The sequence below is a fragment of the Pelodiscus sinensis genome, chromosome 4, assembly GCF_052426305.1.
Source record: "Pelodiscus sinensis isolate ZL-2025 chromosome 4, ASM5242630v1, whole genome shotgun sequence".
In the NCBI taxonomy this organism is placed as follows: domain Eukaryota; kingdom Metazoa; phylum Chordata; order Testudines; family Trionychidae; genus Pelodiscus; species Pelodiscus sinensis.
The window spans coordinates 60507025-60528113 of NC_143055.1; the positions used below are offsets into that span (position 1 = coordinate 60507025).

Below are 21089 nucleotides of genomic sequence, written 5' to 3' on the forward strand. Positions count from 1 at the left end.
AAACTCCAGTGTTGGTGAACACAGCGGGGGAAGCTGACCCACTCATTCAGGCTCCCTGCCAATCCATCTCATCCTATCACACATATGCCCAGTCACCTTCTCTTAACACAATACTGCATAGCAACATGCAAAAGAAAGGACAACAGCTCACAAGAACAGACAGAAGTGTCAATACTTAATGGTTTATGTTCATATGCTGGCAGATAAATTAGCTAAATCACTGTTACTGAATAAAGCAGGAAACTTTGTATTGAAACATTGCTCTGTGGGCCCAATTACACAAATATTTGCTATCATCAGCAGTGCCTATTAAATATTTTCTGAGCACCAAAACCGAAAGCCTATGTTTATGGACATACACTGTGGAATAGTGGTAGAAATGTAGCCGTGTTAGTCTGGTGCAGCTGAAACAAAAAACAGGACTATGTAGCACTTTAAAGACTAACAAGATGGTTTAATAGGTGATGAGCTTTCGTGGGCCAGACCCACTTCCTCAGATCAAATAGTGGAAGAGAATGTAACAGCTCTGAAACCAATAAGCTTCTATAGAAATGTAACAGTTGTCTATGGAAATTGTTCTAAACACTTACATAATTTAATATTTTAAATGTTATATTTAAACATCCTATATAATTTTATAGCATGGTGTCAGAGCGAGCATGCCTGTCTCTTTTCGGGATAGGACATTAGGCCTCTCAAAGAGTGTTCCACCCTGAGTGCATGGACCAGGGCAAATAACCGCACCTCGTCCCTATGAAGCATTCAGGACTAGTGCCCACAGTGAGTAACACCACTAAGATTACCAGGTATCCGATTTTGAACCAGACAGTCTAGTATTTGAGCTTTCTGTCGGGGAAACAAATTTCTGTCCAGTATTTTCTAATGAAGTAAGTTTTAGTATTATCATCATTATTACACCTCGAATTGAAAGAGATGGTGTGTTATTTTAGAGCAATGTTCTCTGAGGAACAGATGGGCTTGTATAGTATGCTCAGTAGAAAACTAACAGATGTTGGTGTATATCTATTTTTTCTATTGGTCAGGCTTCAAAGTTAGTAGTACATCCACTAATACCTGGATCACCTGCTGCTAGGTACTAGGAGTGAAATCCTGTCCTAACTGAAGTTGGGAATTCTGCCATTGACTTCAGTAGTGCTAGGATTTTACTCACAGACTAGGATTGCTATATTTCAATTATCTATAGCCTTCACAGCAGGCATTTTAGGTGGAGTTACTATGCCAAAGGACTTAAGCAGGTGCTCAATTGTAAGAGTAGTCCCAATGAAAACATGTAAAGGGGGGATAACGGGACCATAAAACTAATAGGATTCTATAGAAATGTAATAGGGTTCTATTGACTTGACTCCAATTACAATAAAATATAATAAAGAATGAGATTTTTTAAAAAAACATTGTATAGAATTCCTTTACAGGGTAGAGAAGTCTCCTTTAAATTCTACAGAGCTGTTAATGTTTAAAAGGTTTAGTTTTCTATTAATTTCTATAATATTTTTCTATAAGGTGAGTTATCCAGACAAAGGGAAAAGAAGAAAGGCCAGGACAGACAGACAGACAAAGGTAGAAAAGCTGAAGTGATGGCTTAAAACTATTCAGAATGCATGATCCACATAGTTTTTGCACTCAGGATTATGTGATCTTCCAACATTTGATTTTTCTTAGGGTACTGTACAGGACAATTTTGCTTAGCAGTGGATCATGGACGTTGGAAATTTATTATAAGTTCTGATCAGGAAAGATTTGGAATGCTCTAACCGTCACAGAAATGTAGGGTCAGCTTCTTTGTGTTTGGTGATGGGAGGTGAAATTTGCCTTCTGATCAACAGTAAAGACTAATCCAAACTGACATTATATACAAAACAAGTGCCATCTAGCTAAAAAAGCAGGACTGCATTTTCCTCATAGGAATCAGACAGTTTTGAGACATGAATTTTGGGTCTAAAACATATAGCAATATGACAGGTGGATGCTGAAGTTATGTAGAAAGCTCAGAGTTCAAGAGAAGATAATCTAAAAATCTAAATTTAATCTAAATCTAAAAAGTTAGCAATTAAGAACATAGAAAGCAGAAAAGGCTTTGTTGTGAATAATCATCTATCGCTTTCTGTGAGGATGCAAGAAATAACAAAGCTAAAATGCAGGCACAGTTGATCTGAGTGGAAACATAGAAGTAAAAGTATCCCCACCAACAGGGTGCCTAATTGCTGCCTGTGTTAAAAAAAAAAAAAAAACAGTGTTCTAAGCATTTTTTTTATGGAACATTTGCTCCTTTCTAATCACTACACAAAGAGGTCTGTTTCAGGGATGAGCAAACAATTTATTAAGCAGTCTCTGTTCTTCCAGACTATCCATGGGCAAAATATCATGTATCCTTTAAATAATTTTCTGCTAAGTAATGTGCAGCAAATTGTAGTACATCTGAAATGACATGTATGGCCCTATGTCCCTTCTAATTCACTTGGAAGTACTGATATGCCAGTGGACCATCGCACTTCAGAGGATTGCTACTAAGGATGTTAATTAATGAGTAATTTACTAGTCGAGTAGTCGATGAAAATTCCATTGACTACTTGACTAGTAAATTACTTGTTAATTAACATCCTTAGTTAATGTTAATTAACATCCTTAGTCGAGTAGTCAATGGAATTTTCATCGACTACTCGACTAATCGATAGGCACTTCCGCATTCCTCCTTTGAAATGTACAAGAGCCCCACTTAGAAGGAGGGAATGAGGAACTCCATGTGCAGCCCGGGGCCAGTGAGAAGTCCCCCTGACTCCAGGCTCCACGAGGGCAGATATGCACAAGAGCCCCTGAGGGGTGATGCACAGCTATGTGGTGCTGCCCCTTTGAAATGCCACCACGGCATTTCACAGCTGCAGCACTGCACGGAGCCCAAGTATGGGCTCCATGCGGTACTGCTTTTTTGAAGCACCGTCTCTTCCCCCTCCCCCTTTGCTGCCTCTATCTGATAGAGGCAGCAAGGGGTGGGGAATCAACTAATTGACTCGACTAGTCCTTAACATCCTTAAGTGCTACTGCAATGAAAGGATTAAAGGTCTCTCGCTCCTTTTCTCAGTCAGTCATGGTGTGGATTATAACCAATAATCCTATAGCTGCCCGATTTTTCAACTGCATATCCAAGTTTGTTTAAAGTGAAGTATAGAGGCACCTCTTACATGTGAAAGAGAGAAAAGACAAAACATCATTTTCCATTTAAACAAGATAGTTTCCAGACCTACGTGCAGGTCTGGAAAGTTTTCAAAACTGTGTGTTATGACACAACGTCCAACTGTTAAATCAATATTTAGAAATTAAAGTTAAAAATGGCAGAGGTTCAAGTCTGTGTGTCAAAAAAAGAAAGAAGCAGAATGACATATAAATCATTATGAAAAAGGTCCTCATTCCTCCCCCAGTCCCAGAAGTTTAGTGTTTTAAAACAATAGGTCAGAGCTGTGCAATTGTTTGCAAACGACTTAGCCTTAAGAGCATATGGAAGAAAAGATGGGTGCAGCTGAGGAAACAGCTGAGCGAGTGGGCCTCAGAGTCAAGAGAAGACCAAGTTGATGCGCAGTAACAACAGACAGGAAGGTGAAATTGCAATAGAAGGAAAAGCAGTGCAAGAGGTTGACCAGTTTGTATACTTGGGGAGTGTTATCAGCAAGAATGGGGGAACTGAAGAGGACATCAGTGCAAGAATACGAAAAGCGCAACAAGCCTTTGCCATACGATGACCAGTCTGGGGTACAAGAACCATTTAAACAAGAACCAAACTACACATTTTCACTTCTAATTTGAAATCAATCAGTGCTGCTGTATGGCTTGGAGGTGCGGCACGTTGTCCAGAGCAACACTAAGAACTCAGACATTTGTCAATAAATGCCTTAGACACATTCTCTAGCTAACGTGGTACAATAGAATGCCAAACGAAACCTTGTGGACCAAAACAAATCAGAAACCAATGTAGGTCCAGATTAAGAAGAGAAAATGGCAACGGGCAGGCCACATCCTGCGTAAGGACTGTGAGGAATGTATCACGAGACAAGCGTTAGAATGGACTCCAAAGGGAAAGAGGAAAAGAGGACGTCCCAAACAAACACGGCGACGAAGCTTCCTGGATGAAGTAAAAGCAGCTGGCTTAATGTGGGATCAAATCAAGACTATTGCTAAGGATCGCAAGAGATCGAGAATGATTTGGAGGCCCTATGCTCCATTAGGAGCCGAAAGGACAAATAAATAGAATAGTGCAATGGTTCAATAAAAATGTCTGAAATTAGAGCTGAGTATATACTGTAAAATTCCTTTTTCGCAATCAGTTGAGTTTTGAAACAAATTCACTTTACTTGGTTTTACACACTTCCTGTTTGCTTTCCATTGGCATGATCGTGAACACATTTACCAGTAGTAATGATCACTGATACAGTGAATTTCAAATAATTATTACTGAATATACAAGAACATTTTTATTTTGTAACAAGTATTCACACTGGAAGCCTGATTTTAAATGATCAAAGAGAGAATAAAACATATCATGGGACTTTGTCTAATCTAGCAACATGAATTGAAAATAGTCAATACTTCTCAATGAACTGCTCACACAGGGTATGTCTACACTACAGAAAAGATCGAAGCTGCCACGTTACTTCGACTTCAGCTACGCAATTAATGTAGCTGAAATGGCATATCTTACTTCGACCTTATCCCGTAGTAGCACTAGAAATTATTTCTATTTGTAACTACCATATCACAGTGATCACTCAGCAGTTTAGAAATAGCAACTAAGTTACACACAGCCCAATATGGTTAATATTTTAAAAATAATTTAGAAAGTAATATTGAAAAACTGCATTTGAGAAAACTGCAACCTGTTTCAAGACCGTATATGAACAGAAAAAAAAGCTAAATTAATCAAATTGATTATATGTTATGTGTAATTAGTCACCCCACTTGAAACACTCAAAATTCTGGTCGGGATTTGTATTCTCTGCCCCTTGAATTTAGGAAAAGTTGGATCTGAAGTTCCAGTTCAGGTCCATCTCTGTATAATGACACATGCACAAATTTAGGGAGATATTGCTCCATCATGATATTTAAGATCATCCCAATGCTCTTCTGTGTGTAGCTATTAGAGGTAAGGTGCTTTCCGTGAAGCACTAGCTCTAGAATTCATTCTGTCCCTTGGTGAGCTGGAATTCGAATTAGTCAGCCATCAGTGCATGAGGTGAGATTCCCTTGTTTGCTCAAGCATTTGCTGGAGGTTGGGTTAGACAGGTATTGTGGGGCCTTGTATTGATATATTCCTATGGGCAATTATGGGGGCTGCCCAACTTTTGCTGGTACATAAGTGCCGACTTCCTGTTTACTTAGGGGATGTTCACCCCTCCTTTACCCCAGGCCCACCCCCACTCCACCCCTTCCCCCAAGGTTCCACCTCTGCCCTGCCTCTTCCCTGTCCCCTTTCCTGAGCTTGCTGTGTTCAGGAGGTGCTTGGAAGAAGAGGGAGGAGTGATTGGGATCCACGATCAGGCAGAAGTGTAGGGAGAAAAAGGGAAGTTCAGCTACCAGTGGGAGCTAAACACATCCTCTAAATTTTTTCTATGGGTGCTCCAGACCTGGGGCCATGGAATCAGCACCTATATTCAGTTACATGTAGCATTCAGTGTTGTAATTTCTATGTAAATATGTTTACTGGCTGTACTATGGGCCCTATATATATATATATATATATATGTATGTGTGGGGTGTGTGTGTGTGTGTGTGTATAAATTAAATCCAGTTCCAGGGAGAATAGGAAAAAATGGAGAAAAAGCTCTGCTAATAAATCTAAATGGATTCAGCCCTTGTCTCAGAAGTGTGCGAACACTTAAGCCAAACTTATAATTAGTGACTTAACCACCATGTAAAAGAAGCAGTGAGGGACAAAAAGGTATCTTTTAAGAAGTGGAAGTCCAATCCTAGTGAGATAAATAGAAAGGAACATAAACACTGTCAAATCAAGTGTAAAAATGTAATAAGCAAAAAAAGATTTTGAGGAACAGCTAGCCAAAAACTCAAAAAGAAATAACAAAATGTTTTTTAAGTACATTAGAAGCAGGAAGCCTGCTAAAAAACCTGTGGGTCGCCTAGATGATCAAGCTATAAAAGGAGCAATCAAGGACGATAAAGGCATTGCGGAGAAACTAAATGATTTCTTTGCTTCAGTCTTCACGGCTGAGGACGTTGGGGAGATTCCCAAATCTGCACCGTCCGTTGTGGGTGATGAATCTGAGGAATTGTCCCGGATTGAAGTGTCATTAAAGGAGGTTTTGGAACAAATAGAAAAACTTAATGTTAACAAATCTCCGGGACCGGATGGCATTCATCCAAGGGTTCTAAAAGAACTCAAATGGGAAATTGCTGAGCTATTATCTGTGGTTTGTAACCTATCCTTTAAATCGGCTTCCGTACCTAATGACTGGAAAGTAGCCAACGTGACACCAATATTTAAAAGGGCTCTAGAGGCGATCCTGGCAATTACAGACCGGTAAGTCTAACTTCAGTACCGGGCAAATTAGTCGAAACAATAGTAAAGAATAAAATTGTGAAGCACGTAGAAGAACGTAATTTGTTGGACAAAAGTCAACATGGTTTCTGTAAAGGGAAATCATGTCTTACTAATCTATTAAAGTTCTTTGAAGGGGTTAACAAACATGCGGATAAGGGGGATCCAGTAGATATAGTATACTTGGATTTTCAGAAAGCCTTTGATAAGGTCCCTCACCAAAGGCTCTTGTGTAAATTACATGGCCATGGGATAAGAGGGAAGGTCCTTTCTTGGATTGAGAACTGGTTAAAAGACAGGAAACAAAGGGTAGGAATAAATGGTAAATTTTCAGATTGGAGAGGGGTAACTAGTGGTGTCCCCCAAGGGTCAGTCCTGGGACCAATCCTTTTCAACTTATTCATAAATGATCTGGAGAAAGGGGTAAGCAGTGAGGTAGTAAAGTTTGCAGATGATACAAAACTGTTTAGGATAGTCAAGACAGAAGCAGACTGAGGGACTCCAAGAAGATCTCACCAAACTCAGTGATTGGGCAACAAAATGGCAAATGAAATTTATTGTGGATAAGTGTAAAGTAATGCACATTAGGAAAAATAACCCCAACTATACGTACAGTATGATGGGGGCTAATTTGGCTACGACAAATCAGGAAAGAGATCTTGGAGTGATCGTGGACAGTTACTGAAAACTTCCACGCAGTGTTCAGCGGCGGTCAAAAAAGCAAATAGGATGCTAGGAATTATTAGGAAAGGGATAGAAAATAAGACCCAGAATATCTTACTGCCCCTGTATAAAACTATGGTACGCCCACATCTTGAATACTGTGTACAGATGTGGTCTCCTCACCTCAAAAAAGATATTTTGGCCTTTGAAAGGGTTCAGAAAAGGGCAACTAAAATGATTAGGGGTTTGGAACGGGTCCCATATGAGGAGAGGTTAAAGCGACTGGGACTTTTCAGTTTAGAAAAGAGGAGACTGAGGGGGGATATGATAGAGGTATATAAAATCATGAGTGGTGTGGAAAGGGCCGATAAAGAAAAGTTATTTCTTAGTTCCCTAAATAGAAGAACTAGAGGACACCAAATGAAATTAATGGGTAGCAGGTTTAAAACTAATAAAAGAAAGTTCTTCTTCACACAGCCTGTAGTCAACCTTGCCAGAGGAGGCTGTGAAGGCTAGGACTATAAAAGAGTTTAAAGAGAAGCTAGATAATTTCATGGAGGTTAGGTCCATAAAAGGCTATTAGCCAGGGGATAAAATGGTGTCCTTGGCCTCTGTTTTTCAGAGGCTGGAGAGAGATGGCAGGAGACAAATCGCTTGATCATTGTCTTTGGTCCACCCTCTCTGGGGCACCTGGTGTTGGCCACTATCAGCAGACAGGATACTGGGCTAGAAGGACCTTTGGTCTGACCCAGTACGGCCGTTCTTATGTTCTTAGTCTATTTAGTATAGGTTAGAAGTTTTACAACAGCACACAGCACCAAACATCAGAAGAGACTTACTACAACATCTGGGCAAATAACTTTTGGCAATTTCCAAGAACCATGGAAGAGTTTTGCTTAGATTTTGAGCATTTTTAGTCATTTTTGAATTTTTACATTATATTATAGGAAGTTGTGTATCGAAAAAATTGTTTTGAACTGAAAAAAATTGAAGTGTTTCATTTACAAAATGTCTAACTAAAATGTTTCAACATTTTTTAAAAGAAGGGAAGTTGAAGAGAATTAATTTGGCAAAACTAACATGAACTTGTAAATCATTTTGGCACCACTCATCTGCATTTGTTTTCTGGAAAAAAATGTTTCAGTCAAAAATTTTTATTCCATCATTACTGACTACCTACATTGCCCGCCTCACAACTCAGAGCTACTGCTATAGAAGACTATTTAAAACAGATTGAATCTATAGCCAGTTGCATCAATTCTAAAGAAGTATATCAGAAGGCATATGACCATACCACACCTGTACTTGTTTGATAGCCATACATTCAATTCATATCTTAACTAACTTCTTTGCCATGATTGGCCAGGTCCACCACTACATAAGCACAGAACAAAACCAGTCCTACCATCCTTTGTCTGCCTTTGCACATATTACTTTATAGTCTACTGAGAAACAGAAATTGGAAGCCCAGAATGTTCAAGAAGTAAGAACTGGTTGTTAGGCTGGACAGACTACAGCCATTAAGTCATTTTCATGAGACAGTAAGTGTAGGTGTAGCATGTTTATGATGAAATTTAATTGTAATCTATTTTTAAATGAGACATTTAGTGTTTATTTATAATAAAAAATCAAATTTAAATAAAATATTTTTGTAAATCATCTATTTTTATCTACCCTGATCTTCTGCAATACCTTACTGGTTACCAAGAAGCCGTTAAGCAATCTAGCCTTTGACTCCCACCCAGATAGCCAAGTCTAACAGTGAGGGTTACTGAAAATATTATTCACGATATATAAAGTTCTATCATTTCAAAAAAAGATCAGACACATTAGCTACCAGAGCAATGAATGTTTCAAATCTCACTCAAACGTGTACAGCCAATCCCTATTGACTAAATCTAGGATTTTTTTAAAAAAAGAAAAAGAATAAGTGTGGTTGTAATACATACGGATACAAATAAAGTTCTTAGGTAAATTTCATAGCAGAGATTGCAAGGATACGGATTTGCAGAAATCCATAAATGTAAAAGGTTACAGTCCAATAGGCAGTCCATGTGAAGACTTCATTGAAATTCTTATGATAAATTAATGGAGATCCGACCTGGAGACCTTAGTCTTGCTACTTAAATTTTCCCTGGCAAAGTTTAAATAGACCTGAGAATAAACAGGATCAGGCTTGACTTCCTTTATAGCTGGAGCAAGCTGTGGTCACAGCAGGGTTTTGTGGCTGAAGAATAGGGAATGTATTGCCTTGAGGCTACTTTCTATTTCTCATTGCAATCAATGAGATCTACTTAACGGTGAATAATCTTCAGAGGAATGAAATAAAGGCATCTAGGCCTACTCTGGTAACTAGTGGCATTCATTAACATAAGGCAATTAACTCAGTGGTTTCTAGGTCATCTACTACAGGTTGAACTTCTCTAAATTGGGACACACTGATCCAGCAACATCTGTGATCCAGTAGAACCATGGATTACCAGGACCAGAGAGTCCCAGTGGAGGGCTGGGAGCCTGGTGGTGCTGGGAGCCTGGCGGTGCTGGGAGCCTGGCATGTAGCAGAGGGGCTTCCTGACAGAGCTGGAAGCTGGGTGTGGCCACCTGGCTGAGCTGGGAACCCCAGTGGGGCCATCAGGGCAGTGGGACTAGCAGCGGGGGGGGGGGGGGGCGGAGGGGAGGGGAGGGGAGGGGAGTTTTCCAGGAGGCTGGCAGAGGGCCAGAAATGACCTCCCCTGGTCCAGCAAAATCCTTCATCTGGGACCAGCCAGGTCCCAAGAGTGCCGGAGCAGGGAGGTTCAACCTGTATATATTTCAAAGAGGAACAAATACAGTTATATTATTACACCACAAATCCAATCTAAATGACATCCCTTTTTGGTCTTTGAATCAATAGAATACAGTAATGAAACAGTGTAGACCAGAACTGAAGTTTAGCACCTATAAGATAGTTAACACCTACGAGTTTACCTACAAGATATAGATAAACACAAATACAAGTCACATCCATTCCTAATTCTCTAACAATACTGGCTTACATTTCAAGGATTCTAGTTTATTTAACATGGGTTTGCTAACCATCTGTAAGGAATGGTCTTTGTAGTTCTCTTTTAATATGTCTTTAAGAGTTCTTTTCAGGTCATGTAGCCTGATGATTGCTTAACCCTCATGGACTCAGCAATATAGCAACATAAAACAATGCTGTGTGACTTTATTTCCTCTTACAACAGACTCTAGCTCCCAGCATTCCTTAAGACATTGCTATTTAATCCCATAAGATTTGCAAAGTGGTTCAAATTTTGGCGATTTCAGAGTGCTGGTAACACCAGTTTAGGGTAGAAAAATCATCTCTTGTTAACCTAGACACACCTCAAAATATTTTGCTATGTACTATGCCATAAAGCCATTTTGCAAAAGATCTCTCATTCTCTCATGTGTCTTCATCCTGAGAAATTTATATTATTGCAATTTGGGGTCTCCAGGGGTATTTAAAGCTAAATTGCATGAATTTTGTGTTACTGAGTAAGATAGTTATAAATATTAATGACACCCACTAGTGCAGTAACCAGACAAAAAAATTGTTCCCAAGAATTAAGAACTAACGTTCTCCTGTAGGATATGTTGCCGCACGCTGCTATGCCACAAAATACATTGTATTTTGCTAGAAAAGGCTGTAGGTTACTAAGAGAATTAATTGACCTTATGTGTTTTAACAAGAATGCCTGATAATTAAATTTAATAGTTCCGCTTCAGTCTCACATAGCAAAATATATTTTATGGAGGGTATTTTTATGCTAGATGTTGGGTATAATTGAAGAATCTACTTTATGAATAATAATCCAGGCCTCTGTTACATTGGATGCTTGGAAATGAAGGAAGGAAGATGATTGTATTATTGAATGCTATTACAAAAGGAGCCAAGCTGGTGATCTAAACGGCAAAGACCTGCCACACAGGAATCAGAGTTTATGAAAGCGAAGGTCACACCAACGTGGCACTTTTTGAAGGGGAAAATAAGGATAAAATAAATGGATTTCCCAGGGCCTCCATCAAATGCAGTCCACACATACAAGTGCCATTCAGTCTTTTACAAACTAAGAATGCGAAACAGATGGCATTTTGGCTTTGTCAGACTTCAGAATCTGCAGCAGATATGGCCAGAAGTACAAGAAATATTCTCTCTCCCCCCCCCCACGCTTGTAGTTGATAATAAAAACCCAAACAACAAAATGTTCAATATTTGTCTTTTTAGGCTGTGAGGTTGAAATTCTTGGTGTCAGACCCAGTTTTTGTCAACCATATTTCAGCGTCCCAACGGACACCAATTTCTCTGATGCTGTCAGTAATGCTCTTGAGTCACTGAGGTAAGTAACCCAAGTTATTTAGCATGGTATTTCTTTTCTCAAGCATTAGAATTTGAGCAACTATAGTTTTGCCTTAAGGCACTTTCTTGGGGATTAATGACCAGTTTGAAGGACTTGATGAAGCCATGGTTGGTTTTGCTATTATAAAATGGACACCAAAAATATGTATTCTCAATGTCTTCTTGTTTATGATATGGCATGCATAGGCCATCATGATTAATTATTTTCTATATATTGGCTATTAATAGAGAAATAAGATTTAATCCGTGTATGTATCGGACTACTGGCATTAACTCATTTAATCACAAAAGGATTTTTAATCATTTAATGTCAAACAGAGCTGTCAAGTGTTCATCTCTTTTGAGATTTAGATCAGGTCACTTAGGGCCCATCTACACAGCAGGGCAAAAGCTGAAATAAGCCACACAATTTGAACTACATAAATTGCGTAGCTTAAGTTGAAATAGCTTATTTTAGCTTTTGGCACTGTCTACAAAGCAGGAAATCTGAGAGCGAGCACTCTTCCTCCGACTTCCCTTACTCCTCGTACAATGAGGCTTACAGGAGGCAGAGTAAGAAGTCCTCCAGCTTGACATGGATTTGACATTATGCCGAAATAATTGCTTATAATGTAGATGCAGATTATGTTATTTCAGAATAACACTGCTGTGTAAACAAACCTACCTCTATTTAGAAACTTAACATTAGAACCCATATGCAAACTTTCCATATGCAGATGGGCCCAACCTATACAATTGAGGTCTGGATTTGAGCCATCTCAAATAAAGGCTTGTTCAGATCCAGACATTTGCCAACTAAGGATACATCTACACAGCAACATTATTTTGAAATATCTTCGTTGGCGTCTACACAGCAGGCAGTCATTTCAAAATAATGTCAAAAATACTGTCAAGCTGGAGGACTTCTTATTCCAACTCCTGTAACCCTCTTTGTAAGGGAAGTTGGAGGAAGAAGGCTTTCTTGAAATAGATGTAGATGCTCCCAATTTCAAAATAAGCTATGCAATTCACATAGCTCAATTTGCGTAGCTTATTTCGAGTCAAGCCCTGCTGTGTAGATGCACCCTAAATGTTAATCAAGGAAAGTCCTACTTAGCTTTTAAAACTAGATAAGATCTGGAGTATTAAAGATCAACACAGCCCCATTATCCAGAGCACGTGGTACACACTGCTTAATTAGCAACTTTGTTATTACCAAAATGTGTTCATTTCCAGGATACCCTTACTCTACTGAACATTTTTAATCTATTATATCGTTACCTTTTAAATGTGGTAGACTGCTGTATAATCAAGACTCTGAAATGTCTAGGAAGATTATTGTTGCAGAAAATAGGCATTGATCAGTGTTCATTCTAAGTATATATTTCCAGTGCATAAGAGTCTATATACAGGTGCAAATATATAGAAAATTAAATGGACCTCAGTTTCAAACTTTGCCTAAGTATACCATGAAAATTACCTTTCAGACAGTCTAAAACCCTGGGCAGTGGTTATAATAGGCTGCCACAGCTGCTGCCACATGCTTGCGATAAGGGGACTCCTCTTCTACTTCTTCTGGGAATGGACGTCTGCATCCACTAGAGAGGTTAGCTATTGGGTAATAGGATAGTCAACTAACCAAATAAATTCTTAGCAGTTAGTCGACTATTCTATAGTCCTCAGGGGCAGGGCAAGGTTTATGAGGAAGCTGGAAACCTGATGTTAAATAATTTCCCTGTTTGTCGGTAATTTTTGGGTAGATGGATGGATGGTCATGAAGCAATTCATCATCTAGACCATATTTATTAAGTATTCCTTAATGATCAGCATCAGCTTATTAAGTAATAAGAGAGAACTGAAAACAGTGATTGAAAACTTGATTGTAGGGATAGCATATAGGAGTCAGAATGGTCATGCTTGCTGCTTCCTGGTTGGTTTCTGGGAAGCAAGGTGCATAAGAGGGTTTGGAGCATGGATTCCCAAACTGGGGGACATGCCTTCCTGGGGGGGCGTGAAGAAATTCCAGGGGGGGCATGAGGTGACAATCTCTCTCCCCCTCTCCCCCCCACACACACCCATCAATCCCACCCCAAGTTTTTCTGCTATATTTTTGAGGGGGGGGCACATGAGGGTCTCTCAAAAATCAAAAGGGGGGCATGATGCCAAAAAGTTTGGGAACCACTGGTTTGGAGAGACTCTAGTCTTGACTTGGCAGATTTAGAAAATTATTAAAGGTTTGATGAAGTAATGACTGAGTTGTGAAAGATCTGGTTCCTCAAGCTGTTATTTTGGAAATCTGAATCCCACTGAAAACATTTCCATTGCTAATTCCCAGTCACACACAGCTGTTCACAGCTCACAAGAAGAGAGAGCTGGAAATTTCAGTTAACAGAGCAAACTGATGGTACTGTAATATCAGTAGTAAACACCACCTGTAACCATGCAAGGAGCCAAAATCCTGCAGGTACAGCAGTAACTGGAGAGTTACAACTACCTTTAATTTCCTATTTCCATTTCAAGAAGTTCCTCTCCAACTCTGTCAAACTTCTGTAGGTGAGACAGAGCTCCATTTCCTTAAACTCACATTCTTGTAAGTTAACTTCTGCATACACACAGCAAGGAAAAAATGATGGAGAAAGGGAAAATAAAATCAGTCATAAGTATTAATAGGATAGCTCCTTACAGAAAATGGGGGGAGGAGAGGTGAGGGGGAGAGGAGATAGAGAAAGGAGGAGAAAAGATGGGATTAAAAATGATAAAATGCCTCTTACTCATGTTCTCACTCATTTCTTTTTTTTTTTCCTGATCATCATCCATTGTCACTACTGACAATGAAACAGTGGGCTGTTTTACTATCCAGTGGTGCTAGATATACAGCTGAAAGTAATACTTTGGAAATATAGTTAATTTAGAGGTGTAAATTGGGACCCTCAAGCTCAGTGTAAAAGACACTTCATTAGTAATTTCCATTACTATGCATGGCCGGAAGAGCTTCTGATTCTTGGTGCTATAAAAGGCCGGTAAATAGATCCATTCCACATTATAAAATGACCCCTTTCCACATACTAAATAAATACATTTTAAACCAACTCATGTCTGTCTGGAACTAACTATGTATGGGAAAGCAGCCCATGGCAAAGTTATTCCTCCACATAAAGGCAAGAATGCCAAGTATGACATACCAGGTTGTCACTCAGTTTAAGATTTGAAGCTGCAGTTAGAAAAGCCTGAAATTACAATCTCCAAAATGTGCACATAAGCTATGAAGCAGTTATTAGATGTTAGTATATTGGACCTGTTCCTACTAAAGTCATTAGCAAGCCCTGAACGGACTTCAGAGGATAAAGCCTTTTATGAGTGCTGGCATGGTGTTGGGATGTACCACAACTTGGGTATAGAAAAATAATTTAATCTTGTAGTGAAATTCTGGCTTCACTGAAAGGAGTTGCTATTGACTTCAGTGGGGACAAGATTTCACATCTGAAGTGTCCACTGACTTGATCCAGGCCCAGCCCAACTCCTGTTGATGTCAAAGGAAAGATTGTTTCAGGAAGATTCCCCCATTTCTTTGAATCAGGTTCCTTGCAAAAGTCACTTAAGCCAACATTTTCAAAGCTGTGTGCCCTAAAATAAGCTCCCTTGTCTATATTTGGAAGCCAAATTTTACATATACACATCTGAAAACTTAAGCCAAAATCTGTCTCATTTCCCCCACCTACAAAATGGTGTTGTGAAGATGAAACAGTGTTTTGAAAATGCAAAGCATTTCTATCCCATATGCCCAGCTCTCTTCATCATTCTTCATGGTAAAAGACACTGACAGGTAGTAAGAGCTCAGGTTTGTGAGATTCTGGTCAGTCTAGCCTGGATCCTGCAAACCACTTATGCACGTGCTTAACTTTCGGCATGTGTCTTGTCCCTTTTATCCTACATGATTGAGTCCTTACAAAAAAAATTTCATACCTCAGTCTGAATAAGTCCATTCATCACAAGAATAAAAACAATATTTAGCTCTTATACAGCTTGTATATAATACTAACTGATGATTTGGGAAGGGGTGAGGAGGGAAAACACACCTCAGATACAAGTAATTGAAGGCTGTAAACATCAAAGAGAAAGAGAATTATTCTGAGAGGTTCAAAAGGTACATATATAGTAGAAGTAACCAAATGAATTTAAGAAAAATTAATTTAGACTGAATAAAGTGGAAATATTGCAATCAATGAGATCTACTTCACTGTGAATAGTCTTCAGAGGAATAAAATAAAGACACCTTAACTTCAAATATTTTATATTAGAGTAGACATAAGAATGAGACAGTGTTTTGAACTGAATAAGTAACAGAGGTAGGCTAAATTGCTTAACACAATTGCTCTCATCCTTTTCCATGCGAGGACCTCATTTTGTCTACTGGGATCTTTCTCATTTAGCAACATTGGAAGGATTAGGCGGTCACAACCCCAAGACCTGTTCTCAATTCACACGTTGATAATCCCTACCTTAACACATTCTTCCAAGATCTGATTTCCATGATTCCTCCACCTTTTCTTTTCTTTTTTTTCCTACTAGTGTGGCCAACAGAAGACATGATTTTCAGATTATCTTGGGATCTCTCTCCAAAACTGGCTGAAGCCAATGAGTAAAAAAGGAAAACTAATTAAAGTATTTTACATTAATGGCTCAAAACACAGCAATAGCATTAATATAAACTGCAGTGTTTTGGACCATTACTATAGAATACTATTTTAAATAAGAAAATGAAGTCTAAAGAAACTCATACAAAAATCTAATGAGGATGGTAGTATGTTCTAATGTGGATGATGGTATATTCTGTTGATAAGGTATAGTATATCTGATATATGCTAGACAAGTTAAGGTTAATTCAGTGTTTGTGTGAATAAGAAAGTGATACTGGCCCCTGGAAAAAGTAAAACTGTACATGTTGGCACCTGACTCTTTTAACATGCTACAACCCCAGAAATGGCAGTGCAGAAATGGCAGCAGTGTATTATGAACGCATTGATGTGGAAGGCCACCATTATGGTCCTTCATCTGTTCAGAGGAAGAATGCTTTGATGGCAGTGGACAAAGTATTGAACAACATGACCAAACTAATCAAGGTCAGTGATGTGACAAAACATTGTGTGCTTCATTTTTCTTCTTACCCTGATACTTATTACCACTAAAGCTCCTTTGCAACAATCCACTGGGTTGGACGCATGTGGCATTTCAAAGGGTCTAAGCTATACATAATTTTCCTTTTGTAAATGTTCTTCCGTGATTGACAAATGCTTGGTACGGAAAGGTTCCTTGTTATATTTGGTGGTTATAGTTCTGTTTTGCCTACTTTCTTGAACATAGTACTTAGATGAATGAATCAGTTCAGAGTTATGAGTTGCCTTCCCCTAAAATAACTATTGTTGCAACATGTGTGTGACAAAAGTGTGACTAATATGATATTTTTGAAATTGTTTTATGGTCTCAGTTAAATACTATGTTGTTTGAGGAGGTTAACATTTCTCTGCAAGACACTATGGAGAATGATATGCATATTCATACTCAGGGCTCAAATTCAGCAGGATCTGTCAGGAGTGGAGCTTTAGTAAATATTTTTAAACACACAAGGTTGATGCCCCAGACCTCAATGCCTACAAGGGGGGCTCCCTGGCTCTGGGAATTACCCTTTGAGAATCAAGTCCTGTTTACACCCTTGTAGTGACAATTAAGGTTGTATTTATGCAATAATAGAGGTTATTGCTATGTTGGGAATTCAAGGCATGATACTTCAGCTCTTAATTTCAGTAGACACCATATGTTCGTCTGTTAGCTTGCATGCTAGTATCAGTAGCCTAGAAAGCAATACACCAGTCAGGACATTGCTCTTTTCAGAAACAGATTGTCAACTGGAATTTATAGCAGGGAGATGAGTAAAGATTATTCATTTTTATAAGGGCTGTAGAATCAGAGAATTCCCTTTTATAGCAGATTTATGTTATTTATAACTCTGTATACTGCAACTTTGCTTTTAAAAGTATTCAAATAATTTTATAGTAGGGAACGAGCACATCAACTGCTGGGTAAGAGCCAGTTCTGTGAATTTCTCTGCCACCAGGAAACATGAAGTGTTATTGATACCTGTCCAGTGGTAAATACACCTTGAGGTATTCATTTCCTCAGCAATCAATTATATAAGGAAGGGGGTGAACAAATATTTCAGTGGCAGTAAACTATAAGAGCATCAGAAGAGAGAAAGTTTTATATTTGAGAAAAATGACCCTTCAATATAATGCAGAGGGTAGTATGAACAGTTTCTTCATTCTGCTTTGACTGAAGAGAACAGGAGATTGGGTGAGATCCTGATCCCAGCAAGTTCAGTGGTAAAACTCGCATTCACTTCAATATGATCAGGATTTTGTGCATAAGAGTTTGTATGAAATGTTCATTAACAACAAAGGTGTAGGAATGAAACACTACCTAAAACTAGAAATAGTGCCAAGAAGTTTGATAGCACTTATCCAGATGGGGATTAGAATTGAGATAGGGAAAGTGTGATGGTCAGGTTTAAATTTGAACCAGCAGTAAGGTTTGGATTCAAATGAGAATATAAAACACTTGTGACCAGCTTTTGAAAGATGTCAGGGGAAAGGATGGAAAAAGTCTCATGAAGGCTCTCTGTCTGAACAGAGTAAGACCAGTCTTCTGTTTGTTGTTGTTGTAATTTACTCTAACATATCCCAGGCAAAGCCCACCCCCAAACGTAACTCCACTGACTGCAGTAGAATTAAGGAGAGGATGAATTCAGCCATCTATCACAGAATTTTGAACCCAGAACACAGCGTTCTTTTCAAGTTATAATTGCTGTTTTCACTAATTTGACAGGACAAGAGGCTTGAGAATGACTTGAATGTCATTCTTTTCTCCGATCATGGGATGACTGACATTTCCTGGATGGACAAAGTGATTGAGTTGAAGAACTATATCAATATGACTGATATTGTCCAAATAAAAGACCGCGGCCCTGTTGTGAGTCTGTGGCCATCTACGGAGAAGTATAATGAGGCAAGCAAAAGAATCACTTCTTATTTCTTCTGTTTTATACTAATTTCTCAGCTTTAGTTTGAATATCAGAGTCAAATTCTGCTGTCAGATATGCATGTACAGGCCCCACAGGAATCAGTGGGACCCTTTCTGCTCCCCCATGCCAGGTCTCTCATTCAGAAGGCAGAATTTGGTCCTGTCATTCAGATTTCATCTAAAGATGGATGGTAAAGTGCAAAACATTTTTTAATAAAATTCCCATCATGCGAATAAAAAAAACTGTAGTCTTTCTCTGAATTGTATTCTCTGTGCAAATACATATCTTTCCCACATTAGCAACATCTATTGGCTTTAGGGACATAGGTAGACTTGTTTTCTAAATTTTTTGTTCAATACTATAAAACACTATAGACTTTTTCTAACCTGGTAAATAAATGAGCATCCAGCAGCTTCCTTTGAGCTCAACAGGAGCACAAAATGTCTCAGAATTAGGTCAGTTCTACAATTATTTTTAGGCACCTATACAGAACCTTAATTTTCAGCTTCCAGGCTGGGAGTCTCAAAGGAGTTTAAAGGAGTTAAGCACCTCAGTTCCACTGAATTGTAATGGCATTTAATTGTCTAACTGAATTAGGCTCATTTAAAAATTCTGACTTTTTTTTTTAAAACAATATCTCTTTACAACAATTTTGAAGTATTTGCATTTTAATTCAATAAATGATATAAACCCAAAACTGCTGGCTTTGAGATTGTTGAAAATAAAATTATGCAAACCAGGTGAAGTTCTACACTAACTTTCGGACAGTGCAATATGGTTAACAATGAAGTATGTCCCCTCGATAGTTAACTAAAAAACAAACATACTCTTAAAAAACTTTTACTGTTTTCCATAGAATCTGGAAAAATAAATGTGTTAAGTGATCCAGTCCAGGTAACTACCAGTGCAAGATTGTTTCCTACAGTTCATCTTCTGGTGGTGACAGTTTCATAACTCACTTGTATATTGTAGGTTAAATGATTATAGGAGAAGACAAACTGTAGATTTCTGCACAAAAACAGCCATTTCAGGAAACAGAGCTGGTATTGTATTGACTTGATGGTCTGACCATTTGAAGCGAGTGCTAATGTTTGAAGTGGTCTCAAAGGAGTGCCAGATTTTTCATTTAGGTCTGACACAGGCTATTAAAATACTCATAATGCCCTCTCTCCGTCTCAATCACATCTCAGAGACTGCTATGTTTTTTGACTCGATCTGTAAGCCAGCCGCCTGTAATGCCTGTTTGTGACTTGACAACAGTGACTGAGTAGGGACAGGATTTACTACCATGGTGTCCAGACTACTCTCTGGCTCCCTCAATGCTGCGGCTCGCGTGTGTTCTCAATTGTGTGTGCCATGTTGGCTTACACACTTAGTCACCACAGCAGACCCGGAAAGAGCCCCCAAAGTCCACGAATCAGATAAAGATCAAAGGTGCTCAGTCAGGTTTATTGTTAAGCCAAATACAGTAATAGTTGTGAGTAGACTCTACTGAACCACTATGCGTATGTATCCCCTAACAATGGAATGACTTAACCAGTGGGTGGTTTCGCTGCCCCCTATGTCATACAAAGACTATCCTCCCAAGACACCACTTTTATACAGGTACAAAGAAGTTACACATCACTCCTGATGTGTCAGCTTGCCCCCCTCTGATGTGGTCAGGTTATCACCCTCTGACACTACTTAGATACCACCCATCACCCTGTACCCCGTGGTTTGATTAGATCATCTCTATCCATCATGCTGTCATTTTAGACCTTTTCCTGAACCTGGGTCTGTATCTGTGCGGAGTATGCACCAAGGTCTTTTTTAATGAGCTGGTGACACCATGTGCTTTCAACTTATGACCAGTACCAATTGCTTTTCTACTGCTGGGCCTATTATCAACTAGTGTTTTGCACTCTCAGACTTGTTCATGCCAAATTCTGTGAGCAGGTGAGCAAGAGGCAGGCCCAGCTTAGCTTTGCTTTATGTTAGCCATGTTTTATCCATGGTTAGCTAGGCCTCTGACTAGACCTGTGCTACATGAGCTTATGTTTTAGGCCTTTATCTTACTATAGTCACATAGACACAGCTCATACCTCAGTTCCACAAATCATCTGTTTAACCTCCTTTAAATAGCTCTAAATCCCCAGGTAGTGATAGAATGCAGGATGTTGCTTCATGGGGCTTCTTTTTCTGAAGGATTTCTCTTCAGGAGTCCACAGCACAGAGTAATTGCTAGTAACTTTTTCATCTCCTGTTGCAGTAGGGAGTGTCCACACCGAAGCACTGGAGCATTATAGCTGTGCCACTGTAGCTGTGCCACTGTGGCATATTAAGTGAACTTGTAGCGTAAGACAGCATTTTTCAAATTTGAGTCACAGGACTGCCAGGGTAAGCCACTGGCGGGCCCATGCTGCTTTGTTTACTTAATGTGTCCATAGCCA

General features: G+C 39.0%; 1 protein-coding gene across 2 annotated transcripts in view; it reads left to right on the top strand.

Moving 5' to 3' along the window:
• ENPP6 (ectonucleotide pyrophosphatase/phosphodiesterase 6) overlaps nucleotides 1-21089 on the top strand; it is a 94696-nt gene that overhangs the window by 59620 nt on the left and 13987 nt on the right. For both annotated transcript variants that reach the window (XM_006130175.4, XM_006130174.5), the window contains exons 3-5: nucleotides 11472-11583; nucleotides 16561-16702; nucleotides 18462-18641. In XM_006130175.4, the coding sequence (XP_006130237.3) occupies nucleotides 11472-11583; nucleotides 16561-16702; nucleotides 18462-18641 (434 nt within the window). The remainder of the gene's footprint in view (nucleotides 1-11471; nucleotides 11584-16560; nucleotides 16703-18461; nucleotides 18642-21089) is intronic.